At 35.8% G+C, this 18,712-nt stretch overlaps 1 protein-coding gene across 1 annotated transcript; it reads left to right on the top strand.

Moving 5' to 3' along the window:
• Positions 1-13,597: 13,597 nt before the first annotated feature.
• Positions 13,598-18,403, top strand: LOC149776544 (uncharacterized). Its single transcript, XM_089941001.1, has 2 exons — positions 13,598-13,743; positions 14,596-18,403. Exon 2 carries the CDS (start codon positions 14,622-14,624, stop codon positions 17,241-17,243), a length of 2,622 nt encoding a protein of 873 aa, XP_089797127.1. The 5' UTR covers positions 13,598-13,743; positions 14,596-14,621; the 3' UTR covers positions 17,244-18,403.
• The last annotated feature ends 309 nt before the right edge of the window (positions 18,404-18,712 follow it).

Below are 18,712 nucleotides of genomic sequence, written 5' to 3'. Positions count from 1 at the left end.
AGTACAGTGACGTCACTGGCGCTGGAAATTTTGAGACTATAAATATCGACTTGGGGATTTCCACATTTTGTAGCTATACATATATACTAGAATTCATAAACAGGAACGTCACTCAAGCTGAGGCTATAAAAAGATAGTGGGATTTTCCAAAGGAGAAACCCACAAGTTGGAGCTATAAATAGATAGTGGATTTCATAGGAATTTCAGCTGATTATAGATACATAGGTATTTATCCACGATCGTCACAGAAGTTGATATTGTAAGTAGTTACTAATTTTATCCATTTTATAGTGTGTGTGTGTGTGTGTGTGTGTTCGAGTACGTTGTGTAGATCGTATATTTGGTTGTTTTTTTCTTCCTCCCGAGTGTGGATAGTATATTTGGGGTTTGTTTTTTCCTCTTCCTTCTGTGTGTGTGTGTTTGTGTGTGTGTGTGTGTGTGTGTGTGTGTATTGGTCTCTGTTTGTCCCTATAAAACTCACTTTATCCCTATCAGATACACTCTACCTACCAGCCTACAGTAGCGCGTATTCAGGTCAGCCACTTGCAACACTGTTGCCATTTATCCCCTAGTGTTCAGTACAGTGACGTCACTGACGCTGGAAATTTTGAGACTATAAATATCGACTTGGGGATTTCCACATTTTGTAGCTATACATATATACTAGAATTCATAAACAGGAACGTCACTCACGCTGAGGCTATAAAAAGATAGTGGGATTTTCCAAAGGAAAAACCCACAAGTTGGAGCTATAAATAGATGGTGGGATTTCATAGGAATTTCAGCTGATTATAGATACATAGGTATTTATTCACGATCGTCACAGAAGTTGATATTGTAAGTATTTACTAATTTTATCCATTTTAGTCTAAACCATTGTAACTTAATTTTCGGGGATATGTTTATTTTCCTTGAAATTCTGGGACAATTTCGTCATTTTAGCGTTGCTTTTAGTCACATCCATTTTGTCGTTGAGCATTTCCTTGATTATAGCTATTTATAGCATCATTACAATTATGCAAATTTTTGAACACCCCAGCAAGATTTCAGGTCTTGGTAATGCTTTATATATAAATCTCACGCTTGTACTAGTGTATGTATGTTTCTGACTCTGTTGTGTTTGACCCTCTACCATCATTGTCCCTAGACAATCCCACCATGTTCAATTCCCCTTGACGCTATACAGACCCACCATGTTCAATTTCCATATGTTAAATTCCCCTAGTCCCTAGATAGACCCACACTCTATTCCCATGTTCAATTCCCCTTGACGCTCAACAGTCCCACGATTTTTCTCCATGTTCATTTCCCTTGTCGCTCAACAGTCCCACGATTTTTCTCCATGTTAATTTCCCTTGTCGCTATATGTTCCCACGATTTTTCTCCATGTTAAATTTCCCTTGTCGCTATATGTTCCCACGATTTTTCTCCATGTTAAATTTCCATTGTCGCTATATGTTCCCAAGGGGTCCTGTAATGCTAATTCCCATTGTCGCTATAATATCCCCCTTCACTACTAGTATTATCTATAACTTTGTATGAAAGTCTAGGGATAAAGAAGGCATCCATTTAATTTAAGCTACGAGCGTCGATCATTACTTTAGTTGCTATAATTGATTGATTTCTCTCGGTGAAACTTCTTGAAAAGTGAAATAAAACTTAGAATATTGAAAAGTTATTCGTGGAGAGGCTATTTTCAAAATCAATGTTATTCATTATATTTGATGGGTTTCGTACTCTAGTGCACCATACTGGCAACAACGACTATAAAACAAGTTCCTAGCAAATACATTATTCGAGAACCTGTTTTGAAGGGGAAACAACTGAATCATACCAATTCTAAACAATTGCAGTGATTGAAAAGTTACGATCCTTTAATGGCTACTTTACACTTTCATCATTTCTCTTTTACGATACATTGCAGGCGACCTTATGGTGTATTGCAGCGCTGTATGTAGGTTGGTGCAATACCATCCATGTTCCATACAAATGATTAATAACAGTGTAGATATGTCCGTATTTACGCATCAGCATTTAAAGTCACCTCAGTACAATAATAACTTTTGGTGCTAATTAAAACTAAAGTTCAAATAAAGTGAAAACGAAGGTCTGCACACCAACGTGTAGTTGAAAATAGATTACGGTTTATGTCAGTATGTCAGAATGTCCTATTCCTTATCGCATGAAAATGTAACTATATATTCACAAGTCATTAGGGAAAAAGAATCGTTAATATACGGTCCTACAACAAAGCACAAGGAACAGTTTAGTATGGGCACCTCCCTGTTGTAGTCCCAGGGTGGCCGAGTGGTCGAAAGCTCTCGCCGTTTCCGGTCATTGACATCTCACCTCTGTCCGCGTGGGTTCGAGTAACGGGCTCGGACAATGTAGGTATGTGAGAAAGCTTGCCAGTAATTTCCGTGGGTCGGTGGTTCTTACCAGGGTTTCCCCGTGTTCTTTCTCCATGTTTTTCTGGCCGTCATACATGGCCTATATTGCGCTGAAAAATGGCGTTAAAAATAAAAACAACAACCCTTTTATTGTCTGAACTTTTATATGTGTTCTGTCATGGCTGTTAAACTACTTACTATTTCTACTTTGATCGACACGAACTATACAAAAATCTCGATGGTCAGCGTTGCCCAATGTCCAAATTCTCATTGTTTTTTTTTTATCCTCATGGATCGTTCCTTTGTAGTACCAGCATAATCTATAATTGATCGCAGTATGATTGTGAACCTCAACTGTGTGCCTTTTTTTAGTGAGGATTGACAGAGGAACACATTCTCGTTTCGAGTATCTAATTCCACACTGTGAGTCATATTTGCTTTTATGGTTAACTCGACGAAGAAGCTTTCTGATGATGTACCACCATAGCTATTTTGCTTTTTCTATAAAATGCGATGTACCACCTTATTTTAAGAATCTTATTGTTTTTACTGATACCTTTTATAGCCTATATTTTTACAATAATTTTACGCCTTCATCTGCTACCTTTGATCTTAGAGAACTCCATGCCTATTGTGTACGGAAGTTTGTCTTTTTAAATATTTTAGAAATGTATGTACATACCTCATTGTTACTACCTAACCGTTACTTGGCACTATTGAATTACGATTTTACCTTTGAACCTATGCATGTATTCAGGTTATAACGTATGAACGCGGAGTATAGAGTACAAATTAACTGGGTTCGAGTCTAGAATTCGGCCAATGTGGGTATGTGAGAAAGCTTGCGAGTAGCTTCTCGTTGGTCGGTGGTTCTTCCCAGGGTTTTCCCGGGTTCTTCCTCCACCATTAATACTGGCCGCCATGCATAGCAGATCGTGTGCTGAAAAATGCTGTTAAACCCCACAACAACAACAAAATTAACTATTTACCTAGAGTGATAATCATGAGCTATCGTTTGTTTGATTTCCTTCTTTAAATCTATTGTTGCTATCATGATTATCATTGTGTTTATTGTTACTATTGTTGTTGGCGGTGGTGTATTTTGGTTGTCGTTCAAATACACTTTACTTACCTATGGTACCATGATTTTTTTTTTCATATGTCATCTTAAAACACGTATATTCTTCCAGAATAGTATTTACAAAAAAATTGACTTTAAGTTTATATTTATTTGTTTTGTTTAGAAGAAAAATCTTGATCCCGTGCGACAACTAATTTAACCTTCGCCTTGTCTACAGGAATCTGATAGAAGAAGTGATTTTGTTGTTGTGTTAATCTGTGCATGTTGTGTGTGTATGTGCGTGTGTGTGCATGTGTGTGTGCTTGTGTGTGTGTGTGTGCTTGTGTGTGTGTGTGTGTGTGTGTGGGGAGAGAGAGAGAACACATTTCTATTACAAGGGACATAACCTATTCAGTTTAGTACATACTTTGATAGCTACTCTTTTCCCAAGACGTCAGGAAACTGAAGTCTGAGGAACCAAGTAAAACAGTAGGAACCTGATGTCTCTCCAGAGCACTGTAAATGGTCAAAACATTTTTACTTTATGTACATTGCTTTTTCAGGTAGAATTTTTATGTCATGGCCCCCTCCCCCCATATTGCCTAGTGAAACAATGCTAAAAGTTAATGAAGCACAATTAGTACGGTAAAGTAAACTGATACGCCGTACATCTACTGATTATCATTTCGGTAAACATCTTTTTTTATTTTTATTAACCCCGTAATAGGTTGACTACTGGGTCGGGGAACCATCCCAAGGTCACCTTACAATCAAACATTTCTGGTTATCAGATAATCTAGGGATAATAAACATTTACAGAAAAAGAAAACACACACACACACACACACACACACACACACACACACACACACACATGGACTTTGTGATATTACAGTATTTTGTTCCTGTTTACCAACAAGTCAGAGACAAGTTACATGTTCATTACTGAGGTCCATTTTTGAAGAAATTTGTCTTCTTTTTTATTTACCTTAGCAGTGTATTTTTCAATGTTCTTATGCATTGCAACTGTTTGCTTAAAAGCAAAAACAGAAGGATTTTTCATATTGAATCTATAAATATAATACTTTGCCAAAATAAGCATGAAATTACACAAACTGTCCAGTTGTTCACTTCCTTAGAATGTTTCTTTTTTGGACAAATGTACAATATTTTGGCAAATAGGTGCAATAACTTCAATAAAACGGTACCAAAACTCTGAAGTAATACTGCAATCATAAAAGAGATGCTCAATACTTTCCTTTTCACTCTTACAGAAGGTACATTTGTAGTCATCTAATATGTTAATTCTACTCAGAAAATCATTAGTAGCGATGATTGTATGGATTCATTCAAAGTTAAAAGAGATCAACTTGGTATCCTTGGTACAGCATTTCGCTCGGCTATAAATCTCAGACCACTCCTCACTGCTTATATTTTTATTAAATACTTGCATCCAAGTTTCTTGCCTAGCACTGTGTTGTCTTTCAGCTTTTTAAAAAAAAGATCTTTGTAACCAAACTTGAGTGAATTTTGTTTTTTCAAGTTCATTATTTTATCCTCATGCTTATCAAAATCATTATTTACTAATTTTTTTTTTTAATGGCGTCTTACCATGCTTTTAGAATTTTGGATATTAAGAAGAGGTATTTCAAGAAATCATCGCTTCTAGTTTTTTGTTTTATTATTTCAAAAGGTATTAAATTACCGTGATCATCTACTAGATCATTCAGAATTTCAAAAGCGGCTTCTGTCCAGGATTTGTATTGATAGATCATTTTAGGGGAGCTGGACAAAATTTAAAATACTCATGGATAGATACTCGTTAGGACTTTGCGGTTCATCTTTTTAATTAGATACTGCCAAAATTACATCTCTCCAAAAACTGTTTTTATTGAACTTACTAAATTCTTCTAATTCCCTTCTCCCTAAATTCCAAATATCCTTTTTATTTCTGAGTATAGTTGTATTGGCTAAGTTCTGCCACTTTCCATTTTCCTTTTCCAGCAATCTTTTAACCCATCTTATCTTAATACCTAATGAATGAAAATATGTGTATCATAGTTAGTCCTCCCTCTTTTTTTTGGGGGGGGGGGAAAACTAGTATATCACGTTTTATTCTCTCTACTTTTCCACTCCATACAAACTTAAATAATGTGCGATTTAGTTCTGCTTCAACTTTTGCTGATGGGTTTGGAGGTGCTGAACAAAGATGTATGAATATGGGCAGAACCTGAGTTTTATAACGATTACTTTACCAACTATTGACAGATGTCTTTGACTTCAGCTTGCCAGAATTCATTTTGTCTATGTTAGTTTCTTCATATAACTAATTTCCACCATTTGTTGCAAATCTGGAGAAAATTCTATGCCAAATATAGTCAATATTTAAAAGTGATATAGGTCTCCAGTTTTAAACATATCTTCTGTCTTTTTCTTCCTTTGGTAGACATGTGATGACTCCTTGAGTCTGACAATCTGAAAGTTTTCCTACAGTGTATCTATAATTTATTGATCTACATATAAATCCTCCAAGAGACTTCCCAAAAGAATTTATAGAACTCTATAGTGAATCCATCTGAGCCAGGACTTTTTCCATTTTCCATCCGTGTTAGAGACATACCAAATTCATTAATTGTAAGCAGACCCTCACATGATTCTCTTTCCTCTTGACTAAGTTTAATATTGTGATTAAAAAATCTATTTCGAGTTTCTTGAGTAGCCTCATCATCAAGCTGAGCAATTCTACTTTCGTACAATTCCTTCAAAAACTGTTTTTGAGCTTCTAAAATATCTATTTGGTCAGATATATTTGTCCCATCATCTAAAATAACTTCCTTTATTGTCTTATTGACATAGTTTCTTTGTTTCAAGATTTAAAAAGTACTTTGTGCTTTTCCCCCCAAATTTATACCATCTAGATTTAGATCTTAATATAACACCTTCTATGTATTTTTTCCTAGATTCCTCTAATTCTGCTCTTTTTTCTCTCTAAATTATGCAGAGTTTCCCTAGCTATGTTATTCGACAGTCTCCCATGATTTTCTATTATTTCCTGCTCAATTTTCTTAAATTTTTCCCGTTTCTCTTTTGTTTTCCTCATAGAATAACATATAGTTTCAGATCTTATTTTCATTTTCAAAATTTCAAAGAAGATTTGATCATTACAGGAAAGAGAAACATGGAGAGAGTCATCTTTATTTCCCCCTACATAATCTTCATTTATAGTGTCAGTTTGGTTATTTTTGACCAAATCAGTATACTCAATGTTCCTCAACAGTTGGGCATTAAATTTCCAGTATCCTTTTCCCCTTGGACACGTTGAAAAAGTCAAACTCAAAACAATAGCTGAATGATCAGTTGTATACCCTGGTAAGATAACGCTTCAGCTGTATTCATATGAATGTCATCTGATACAAGAAAGTAATCTAATCTACATTGTTTCAAGGGGGAATTTTGCCTCTAGGTATACATCTTTAAGTCTTGATTGGAATTTCGCCAGGGATCAATTAATTCCAATTCGTTTTTCAGGTCTTGAATCGCTGCCCTAGACTGTTGGTGTTTGTCATGTAAAATATTATAAGTATCCAAATCTAAGTCTTGAACAGTGATCCAGTCTCCGCACATTATAATTGATAAGTTCTCAAAAAAAATAAGATCTCCTCCTTTAACTTTCTAAAAAAGCTAGGATTATCATCATTATAGCCATACAAATTAACGAGGGTTATTCTGTTGCCATTAATTGTAATATCTAAAATAATAAATCTCCCTTGACTGTCACATCTTTCTCTATGAATTATAAATTCAAAAGTATTTCTAAAAAATATTGCAACCCCAGCACTATTACTGGAGCAGTGGCTAAATATACATTTGTATCCCCATTCAGCTGCCCAATATATTTCATCGTTCTTTTTACTATGAGTTTCTTGCAAGCATGCTATAGATACATTCTTTTGTTTTATCCAGTGGAAAATGTCCCGTTTAAAGACTGAACCTTGCAGGCCTCTAACATTTATAGATGTAATTTTTATGTTATTATCCATGAAAACAGCAGAAATTTTACATATACCTGTTCTTGTACAGTATTGTATGAAATAATTATCACCTTGAGTTTATCATATCCATGGCTTTCACACTCACACTCACACAGAATACAAACAGCCATATTAAAATCATCCATGGTGTTACAGTACATGCTGTAGATTTGGCTGCAGGTAACATTGATACTGTATGCGATGGACAACAAGTGAAGCAAATCCATTTGCAATAACTCTTATACACCTCTGACAGACCTTTATGGAGCTAAGTAAACCAAATAGCACAGATTAATAAGAGTATAATTTACAAATTAATGAATGAAAGAAGGGGTAAAAAGGAAGAAAAAGAAAGCATGAATGAGGGCATACATAGAAGTGGTGGGTGATTGAATGAATGAGCAAGAATGGGAGACTGAAAAATTTAACGTGGAAGAGTAGTGTTGAAAAGATGAGTAAACGACTGAGTAAATGAATGTGTATATGAGTGTATATGAGTGACAGATGATTTATGAAGAAGTGAGTGAACTGATTAGGGAGAGATATGACACAGTGGAAGAGCGAATAAACAAATCTATTAATTAAGGACAAAACTGGTGAGGGAAAGTAGTGTCTTATAGAAAAATATTAAAACAAATTAGAGTAGAAAAAGGAGTATCAAACCGAAAGTTCACATACTTATTTGGTCAATTTCGTAAGTTCACAGAGTAGCACATTACACATATTCTAATTTTCTCATCAATTTCATCATAGATGCCAAATTTTATCCTTTTTCCTGATTTGGTTCTACCATATTCAGGTCCATTAAAGTACCATGCACTGTCAATTTCCTGATGTCTGGAAAATTATTTGATAAGTTCAGTATTCATCCTTGTCACATCATCTATTGCTTTTTCAGGTAGATTTTTATGTCATGGCGCCCTCCCCCCACATTACCTAGTGAAACAATACTAAAAGTTACTGAAGCGCAAATAGTACTGTAAAGTAAACTGATACGCCGTACATCTACTGATTATCATTTCGGTAAACATCTTCTGAATATGTGTGAACATGAAGAGTGTCTTGTTTTTGAAGAAAATGTAAACGTGGTTAGCATTATAATTACTCTCTCAAAACAAAACACCTTTACGCGCCATGCATGGCCATTTGTATAAGCTAATTAAAGCAATAGTTTGATGCAAACATGGCTTCGAATCAAATCGCATATATAACCTAATGGAATTAATTGAAATCTAATAGCAACATCTCCTCCTTTTATACAGATGATTGCACTTACTTTCATTAGTCATTAGTTATTAGTGAAAAAATTGCAGCAGGTAAATGAATAAGCAACACGTCAACATTCTAGCTCTCAGTAGTTTCAGTAACTGAAAATTACTAGACCAGTCAAACTGAAGAACAAAAATAATACCATGTAGTCTGCTAGGATTTTTGCAGGTAAATAAAGAAAATCAACTAATCACAGCAGGGAGTTTGAGGGTAATTCGTCCAGATTACCTTTGTGTTTCTCATCATAGTGAGACGTTTAGTTTATGCAAAACAAATAATAAAAAAATAAATTAAAAAAAAGAATGAAAGATTTATCGCTTCTGTCTGCAGCAAGAGTATTATTTTACAAAAATTAATGTTTGCAACAGAATTTGTATCAGTTAGCATGGCTTTATTCATTAGGTTAGGCGTCCTTCACAAAATTCTGTAGTTTTTGCTGAGATTCTAATCTGGTATATTTAGTAGCCGCGGATACAGAATGTGCCTTTTTTTCTTTACTAGTTCAAGCTACACCAGAGAGTCAAAAATAGAAAGGGATCTTTATGGAGCCAACTCCTTGTGATAACTGATTTGTAATCTTTCTAAAACAGATCATACAAATCTGGTTTTTAAAATAGAGGCAAACCATATTGATTTCAGAGAACGTACATAGGGACCTTACTTCTGAGGCATTTCCAGACAGGTCATTTGAAAATATTATTAGCTGCAACCACATAATCCAAGTGCATACCGCTGGATTTCATAAAAAAAATGCGACAATTAATAAGTCCCGCACACAGAAAAAAATATTCTTGCTCTGATTTAAGAAAACCTTCTCAATTATGGCTTCAACAATAGACTGTTGCTCAGATACTCTGACGATCGGTGATGAATTTCGACTAATTAATCATTCACTAAAAATGAAAATAGCGAGAAAAAAAATATTAATAATGTCCATTTTCTAAATGAATTAATCTTATTACGTAATTGCACCGAATCCCCTCTGGAGTAAAACTATACAAAAATCTTACGGTCAGTAGCAATGGCAAGAAAAGTACACTATTGACGTGGGTAGCGTACAACTAACATTAAATATTTGAATTACCTATTGTATGTCCTGTATTTAGTGTGAATTATTATTCAGGCGTTTCTATGTTACCATCCGTGCTTGAACGGCCAAGCTTTCACTATTCTGGGTGAAAGTCATGAAATATTTTTAAAGCCTTAATTTCTTCACTGAAGCCAACTTTCATGTTTAAATCCTATGTGACTATTTTAGTTATTGTAATGATACGAATGAAGAAAAGAAACAAAGTAACAATTTCCAAAAGGAGAGGGAATATCAAATATTAACTACAAAACTACATGTTGTTGTAGCGGACATACTGGGAGAGTTCACACCCTCTGTCAATACACAGTTCCTGTAGTCAGTCTCAGCTTAACTTGTATTCAGCACGTGACTGGTTATGACTGGTTATTCTTAACTGCAGTTATATCTGGTGGTGGAGAAAGAACACGGGAAAGCCTCGTGAAGGTATATAATAATAATAATAATAATAATAATAATAATAGTAATAATAATAATAATAATGAGGACTTTGTATAGCGCCTAATCTTTAGAAGCTCTAAGCGCTTTACAACATTAGACAACACCTATAAGATAAAAAACATATAATGATATGATTACAAAAAACAAACACCATGAAATTAGAAAACATAAAAAACATGCTGAAAATATTTAAGGTAGGAAACATTATTAGGTCTTAAAGTTTGTTCTTGCAGTCGAAATAAGTGAGTTTTAAGAGCACACTTGAATGTGATCACTGTGTCTTTGTGTCTAAGTTCAGTGGGCAATTCATTCCACATTGCTGGGCCCTGGTATGCAAAAGAATCCTGTCCATATGACTTTGTTTTCATAGTGGGAATAATGAGTATACGATTGCCAGAAGAGAAGCGTAAGTATCTTGCTGGTGTGTACACATAGGTGATGTCGGATAGGTATGTTGAACTGAAGTCCATCAGTGAAACGTAGCACAGAGAACACATTTTGTGCTTGATTCTGGATCGAATGGGTAGCCATTGTAGGGTACAGAGCAGCGGGAAGGTGTGCTCTGATCGTGGTACTCTAAGTATGATCCGAACCGCTGTGTTTTGAACTTTTTGAATTTTCTAGAGTAGATATCGAGATGAACCAGACAGAATTGAGTTACAATAGTCCAGTCTTGAAAGTACTAATGAACACACACGTGTTTTAGTGGCATCAACTGAAAGATATTTGCGAATGGAGAAGTGCGTCTCAGCTCAAGATATGCAGCCTTGCATATGTTCATGACATGTTGGTGCAATGTTAGAGTACTGTTCCCAGTAACACCTAGGCTTCGTATTGACTGTGTGAATTTAATGTTGGTGTTGCTGATATTTATTGTTTGAGCTAAAGGATGTGAATGAGAAAGTCTTTGTGTTGTGATCAGAATGGCCTCAGTTTTATCATCATTCATCTGCAGCTTGTTACATGTCATCTATGATTTCACATCAGAAACGCGCCTCTCTACACCTTGGATGGTAGCATCAACTTTAGTTGGGTGGCTATATTTGCATATTTTGGTGTCATCAGCGTACAATTGGTGAGACACTGGATGATGATCTATGACACTTGAGAGCGGCTGAGTGTATATAATGAAGATAACAGGTCCAAGAACATACCCCTGTGGAACACGACGACATAGATGAACTGGGCTGGAGTGTATTTCATTTGCAGACACAATTTGTGTCCTGTTAACCAAGTAGGACTTGAACCACAGTAAGGCTGTATCATGAATGCCAAATACATGCTGGAGACGGTAAAGTAATATATCATGGTCTATTGTGTCAGATGCTGCAGACATATCAAGGAGGATGAGGACTGTAATCTTTAAGCTATCCAAAGCAGAGAGAATGTCATTAACTACATTTAGGAGAGTATTTTCAGTACTGTGGTAAGGGCGATATGCAGACCGTTTGAATTCAGATGAGATAGAAGCTGGGATAGAACAAACTTTATAAGATTTTTTAAAAATATGAATGGGAGATTAGAAACTGGGCGGTAGTTCTTTAAATCGCTATGGTCTAATGTTGGTTTCTTCAGCAGAGGCTTTACAATGGCAGTTTTGAAAAATGATGGGAATTCCCCGGATGAGAGAGAGGTATTAATAACATCAGTTAGTGAAGGCAATACTAGATCTAAGCACTCAAGCAGCAGTGATGTTGGAATTGGATGAAGTTCACATGACTTTGGTGCACTCTTCATCAGGATTGTACGTTCAAAATCCATGGAGACAGGTTCAAATGCTGCTAAAGGTTGCCGCTCAAATTCTGTATCCCAACTGTATTGTGACGACGAGTCAATTGAAATTGTGGTGTCAAGCTTATCTCTAATGGTTTGTACTTTGTCACGGAAGAAATCTGCAAAATATATACGGGCCCTGAGTTGTCTAAAGCGCTCACCGTTACGGATCACTGCCGTCTCACCATTGTCTGCCTGTATTCCAGTCTCGGGAGAAAGCTTGCCAGTAGCTTCTCGTGTGTCGGTGGCTCTTTCCGGGGTTTTTGCGGTGTAGCAGGCCAAATTAACCCCTGCCCAGATTAAACCCGGGTATAGTTTGGCGCAGGCCAGAGTATACGCCGGGGGATAAAGTGTCCTAGGCTAAACTATGTCCGGGGGTGTAAAATAGCCTGGGCCAGACCATACCCCTTCAAGCCAGAATATGCCCCACTTGTATATTAAATTAATATTTACTTATCGTTCTGGTCTATACTTGTAGCAGGAAAACATGAACAACAATCATCACCGCCTTTTCTGAGTTGACTGAGGTATGTTTTAGCTTCAGGTTAAAGAAATAAGAATACCATTGTGATTTAAAAGCTAGAACATATTGATGTGAGTGTTGGAAATATAATCGTTAATCAATACAATTTGACTGGAAGAATGTGAGGTGGTATATATTGAATCAGGATTCTTGATTCCTTCTTCAAGTTTTCCACAAAAAGCCCAAATTGTTGTGCATTGACACTACCACAATAGTGCACCATATGATTAACACTGTCTCTGGACATGAAGACTATGTATGTATGCATATATATATATATATATATATATATATATATATATATATATATATATATATATATATATATATATATATATATATATATATATATATATAATCTTATCTTGTATGTATAAACCTTGACAGACTACGAGTACGACTGAAACATTTCACTTAACTTACCTGACAAAGCTGAATCCTCAATAAAATGTTTGAAAATTAAGTAATTCTTGTGTATATCGCTAAACACTATTGATATCATGGGGGTATAATTTGGCCTGAGGGGTATGAATTGGCCTAGGCCATAATATACCCCAGGGGTATAAATTGGCCCAGGCCATAATATACCCGGGTATAATCTAGCCAAGGCCGCTTTAACCCCAGGTATACTCCGGACTGGGGGTATACTATTGCCTGTTACACCGGTAAACCCTACAACAACAACGACTGAGAAGGTGTAATGAGGTGTCAACATAACGGAAAGGCATATATAGAATAAATTAACTAGAATTTGTCACTCTTAAAGAATTATTCAAAAGAAATTAAAAAAACCCATAAACAAAGAAGAAAACAAAAACCCCGAAAAAAATAAATAAATGAAATCGCAACATTACGGACGAAAATTGGCAATTCGGCAAGATATAAATAGCGCAAAAGTTTCTATTATACGGTAAACCTCTGCTTAAAATTGCTTACCTGAACTAACTCATTTTACATTTGACCAAGTAGCCAATCGGGATGAACCGTTTTTGTACCAGGAAGTTTCTGTACCCACTAGTGACACTGCTTTTAGATCCAATTACTGAAGTGTACAATATAACACGTGATCTCTTGCAATAAATACATATACTTTTATTGATGTTCAACATAAAGTTCAACGCGACAAAGGAACCCAACGTTTGAAAACAAGCAGATAGCGTCGGACCAAGGTAAACGAAGTCATTATACATTTCAAATACACTGATTCTTTGTTTCTAGAAAACACGGATGTATATTTTAACGAATTATACCATCATGTAAATATTCATATTTAATCAATCATTCTATCTCTGTCTCTGTCTGTATATGCCTCCCTCTCTCCCCCTCTCTCTCTCTCTCTTTACACACATTTTGTTGAATATGCAACGCCTTTTATTGTTCAAATAAAAGCTAATTTTGGCATTTACAAGAAATGTACTTATGAAATTGCCTAAATGACATCCCATTATCATCAATAATAATCCAGTAACGATGCAATGAAATGTGTTACATCAAGTTCGGACTCCTAACAAAATGGTTTGAAGGAATGTCCACTCGAATGTCTTCATTTCATTTTAGATCATTCATTCGAGGTGAGAAATCATTTAGTGTCCTCTCTTTTTGCACCATAATGAATCTCTTCATGGGCTTATCTACGTTGATAAAGCCACATTTTCGTGTTTCTGAAAGATGCATTTTAGAAGTAATTATATAATATGCACTTTTCCAGGAAACTGAATTATAATAATAGTTAACCCTGCTTAAATCAGAGAATTAAGCAGTATTGACTACAACTAAGTATGCTTCAGTTTCGCAGAATTTCTCATTTGCTTTAGCAACCGAATATTGTAGCACCCGGATATTGTAGCAACCGGATATAGTAGTAACCATCCATCAGTAAGTCCTGCCTAATCGCTAGGTGATAGAACAAAGATATTATTGCAGAAACGAATTTATAAATTAAAAAGCATCGTGTATTTTTTGCAAGTACGGTGTGAAGAATTATTAGCTGAATAAAACTTCCTTGCTTTATTCTCATTCAGGCAATCGACAGAAAAAAGAAAAACAAATGTCGTTCATAACTGTCATTTTCCAAACGTTACTTTTCCTCGCATGGACTTCTTCAGTAGCTGTACAAGTGGAAATACAATTGCCTTATAGTCAATGGAACCCATCAGACAGCAAAGAACAAGTGAAAGTTATACACGAATTGAAGATCAGAGCCACTGCCATTCCCATCAGAGAAAACGGAGCAGATGGGCATGTAAACATATCTGGAGCAAACAATAATTCTAACCTGACGGCGGACTCAGGACAACAGCTTCACATCAAGTTAGAGGAAGAAACAATAGTGACTGAAAATATGGCATCGGGCAATGTTTCAAATGTTTCAAAAAATTGTTCCCTCGAGGTTGACGAAGATGACGCAAAGAATTTTGTATACTTGACTTTGAAACATAAATGGAATTTAGTTGCCTTAAATTTAAGTGTGAACAATTTGGCTATTAACGGCAAAAGTGATGTTATACAACCGAATGTCTGGCTTTGGACTTACAAGGGTGAAAATGGCGGATATATGTTTTTACATTTACCGGTTGGGTATGATATTTGGTCACTTGGATTCATAGCGCTTCACATCCCAAGTACTTATTTCAAAATAAATCTCCATTTTCGGTGTAATCCACATGAACTGATAGTAGGCCAAGATGAGTATGATAAAATGATTGCGCGTGCACTCAACAACATGACAAAAGCCGTAAAGAAAACGGACAACCCAACAGAAAAATATCACCATAGTTACTGGTGTTACAAGCAGTATATCAACAGAGACACGGCCAAGCAAAATTTGTGTAAGTATATGCTTTGTCCCGTAGAGTTCATTGGACTGTCTTGCTGTTCACTAAAAGTGAATTATATAGAAAAGGAGTATATAGATTGTGATTTCAAGAGGTATTATTATGACATTTTGTGGTGGGATATTCCGTACTATTTAGGGTTTATACTCTTTTTGTTTTCTCCCCCACTACTTCTGGAGTTTTTGCAGAAACTGTATGGCATTCATACCAAGAATAGGCCACTCACAGATACGGCAGAATACGAAATAGCGGAAAATATGGAGACAGCCGAAAGTGGCTCACAAGAGATGCCCTCGTTGTCGTCGGCTTTAGAAGCAGACTTGGGAAATATTACCTTCGTCAACGAGGCATGGCCTGTTTCACTGCCATCCGTATTATGCAAGCCCGTTCTTTTCGTATGCCGCTTAAACCGAGTATTTGCATCGAGGGTGGTACGAATTATATTCCCTGTTTTAACGCTAGCGTTTGTGGCCTTGCAAGTATGTCTGGAAAACAAATATCATCATTTATATGTTGCTGAAAGTGTAAAGAAAGGGGTACCAATGGACTTCCTATCCATGGTTGCTGGATACAAAGAGTCACTTGACAATTTTTTGCCTGTCTTCGGTGGACCAATGGTAGCGCTTGGTTTATATATTCTTACAACGGCGTTGTACACATGTGTTCCACAGGACCTGAGCAATTTTTTGCTGAAATACACTCGAAACAACGGATCCATACCAATATCGCTCCTGTTCATAGATATAAAAACTCTTGAGAAATTCTGTCGCAAAAAGATAGAGAAGGAAAGAGGTTATATCAAACTCAAAAAGCTTTTGATTGGACGTCTTCTAACACTAGTAAATAAGCAGTTTTGGAAAACTTGGTATGTTATAGGAAGACAAAGGTGGATTGTTGGCATATATGGGAAACTTCGACATTACAGATTTCTCATTCCCATAGTCATATTAATATGGTGCCTATATTGTCTTCTTTGCCTATTCGAAATTATGCTTATCGTTATTTTCTATGGCATCCCGATGATCGGCTTCTTCTGTATTCTCTTAAAGACATATTACTGTGGTTGTAGGGATGCAATTTGTAGTTTTAATTCAGGAAGAAGGATTCCGCAGTTGCTTGTGACCGCCATTGCGATTATGGTCTCTGTGTGTGTTTTGTATCCATGGTACATTCTGTGTTTGATTTTCATTAGTACATTCATTTTTTTCTGTCGCCTCTGCCTGTTCACCTACACTGGCATATTCGTTTACCCCAAACAATCATATGGATACTTAATTTTGACGTTCATGGCTGTCTATTATTTTTATGACGGTCTAGCAACATTTGCGTCACTCTACAGGACAATTCTCAAAGTCACTGTTGATATATGTGATAATTTGAAAAGGAAATCTACCGATACCACCAAACATTTCGTATATGAATACGACGGCTTGAAAGGAATCCCTACACCGTTATTTAACTTTGTTGTTGAGCGTACGAAACCACAAGGAAGAGAAGTCTGCAAAACACTCGCTCGATTTGCGATGATCCTTTCTGTATTAATTGTCTCTATAATACTTCTTTTGAGTTTTGATCGCTTCCAGGAGCTGGAAATAATTGTTAATATATTTTCTATTCTTTTCATTTGTTGCCTTCCCAAGATCTTAAAATTAATGTGCAGCAATCCCAATAAAGAACTTTCCAGCCAACGCTTCAGGAAAAAGATAAAGAGAAATATTCTGGAATACCGGAAGCGGAAGTTGTACGGTAATTGTCACATGGAGGATGACTATATAATTGACGAAATAAATACAAATTTGGAAGGATATCTTGGTACTTCGGACAATTACGCGTGAATCTCTTTTTAGATAAAATTATTTCATGAATATCAATAAAGAATAAATAAGTGGATCTAGACGAAATCTTTAAACATATTATGGATCTTAATATCAAAGAAGCTTTATTTTAATTTTACGTTATGTTATTAAAAACGGAGAGAAAGAATTCAAACTTCAAATGCTAATAAAGTATGATACAATAAACTATTTTAAGGCTAATCAAATGTAAAAGAAAAGATCTAAACGATCTGCGCTATTGACCACCTTTATGAATGAATACAGTAATACCTCGAACATTCGCGAGGTTAGGTTCCAGAACCAGTCGCGGATCAGGAGGAATCGCGAATGTTTGGTACGAGTCACTAAAAATGCTAATAAATGCTTATTTCTAGGGTTTAAACCCTAAATATGACCCAAATCATGCTCCCAAAGCACTGTAATTTCATTTATAAGTTAACTTAATACATTACCCTTAAAAAGAGAAATAAATGGTTGACATAAAAAATAGAGTACAGTATCGCCTAATGGGTATTTGCCACACTAGCGCATTTACAGTACGGTACATGTATACTAATATTACCCCTATTCATTGGCTGACGTTTTCTTTTGCACTCACAGTAAGGTAAGACCAAGTAACGAATGGGACTGTAAACTTGATGACTGACGTTTTCTTTGTCATTGTCAGGAAGGTAAACTAGGTAAACTTCATATGTCACAGAAGTCATATAACGAAGGTACAATTCAATAAAATAAAAAATAAAAACATGTACGTAGAGGGTACCAATGAAAATTTCGCGAATCCGTGAATTCGCTAATCCAGAAACGCGAATGCATGAGGTATTACTGTATATTAAAGATTTACTGTAATATCTTACTTCCTCAGAGGAAACTGATATGAAGGATGGACAAAATAAATAGTACACATTTCGTTCTAAGCTTTGGTTATTTCTAAATTTTATTTAATTTTAACAACTTGTAGAAGAAAAGGCACATCATGTGACTGAAAATTGGCGCTAAGTACATCGTATTCAAACCATCAGTATTTGGTGTCAGCGAGTTTCTGATTTGAAAACTCACAATGAAATGTCAGTATAGTCAAATTCCATGTTGATAAATAGCGAATGACTGTGTCATATTGCTTGTAAAAAATGTAAATATTAAATGCAATAAATACTCGGCTTTATTGTCATTTTTCTTTGCTTTTCGTTGTTTCAGGCGGCGGCTTCATCTGACCGCTTTCCGTCACTTGTTTCTCTCCGTGTTGTTTTGTCTGAATTTATGTATGCAGACTCGTCCATCTTTCCATCCTTCTAAAGATCACTGAAGAGTCTTAGATGGAACAATGAGGTGGAAATGTGTGTGACTTGTGATAGGTATGCCCCATATTATACCTACAATTGTTAACGCACGGTTGATTTTCATCGCGTCTCTAATATACCTACAATTATTCGAACATGGTTGATTTTCTTCCCTCTTCTATTTCACTT

Source organism: Sinohyriopsis cumingii, chromosome 18 (assembly GCF_028554795.1).
Source record: "Sinohyriopsis cumingii isolate HCF-2022 chromosome 18, ASM2855479v2, whole genome shotgun sequence".
Classification (NCBI taxonomy): Eukaryota; Metazoa; Mollusca; class Bivalvia; order Unionida; family Unionidae; genus Sinohyriopsis; species Sinohyriopsis cumingii.
The sequence above is the reverse complement of the archived record's forward strand: the minus strand, read 5'-3'. Positions and strand labels throughout refer to the sequence as shown.

Bases quoted from the DNA above. Each gene is read 5' to 3' on its own strand.
- LOC149776544 (XM_089941001.1), top strand. From the start codon at position 14,622: ATGTCGTTCATAACTGTCATTTTCCAAACGTTACTTTTCCTCGCATGG.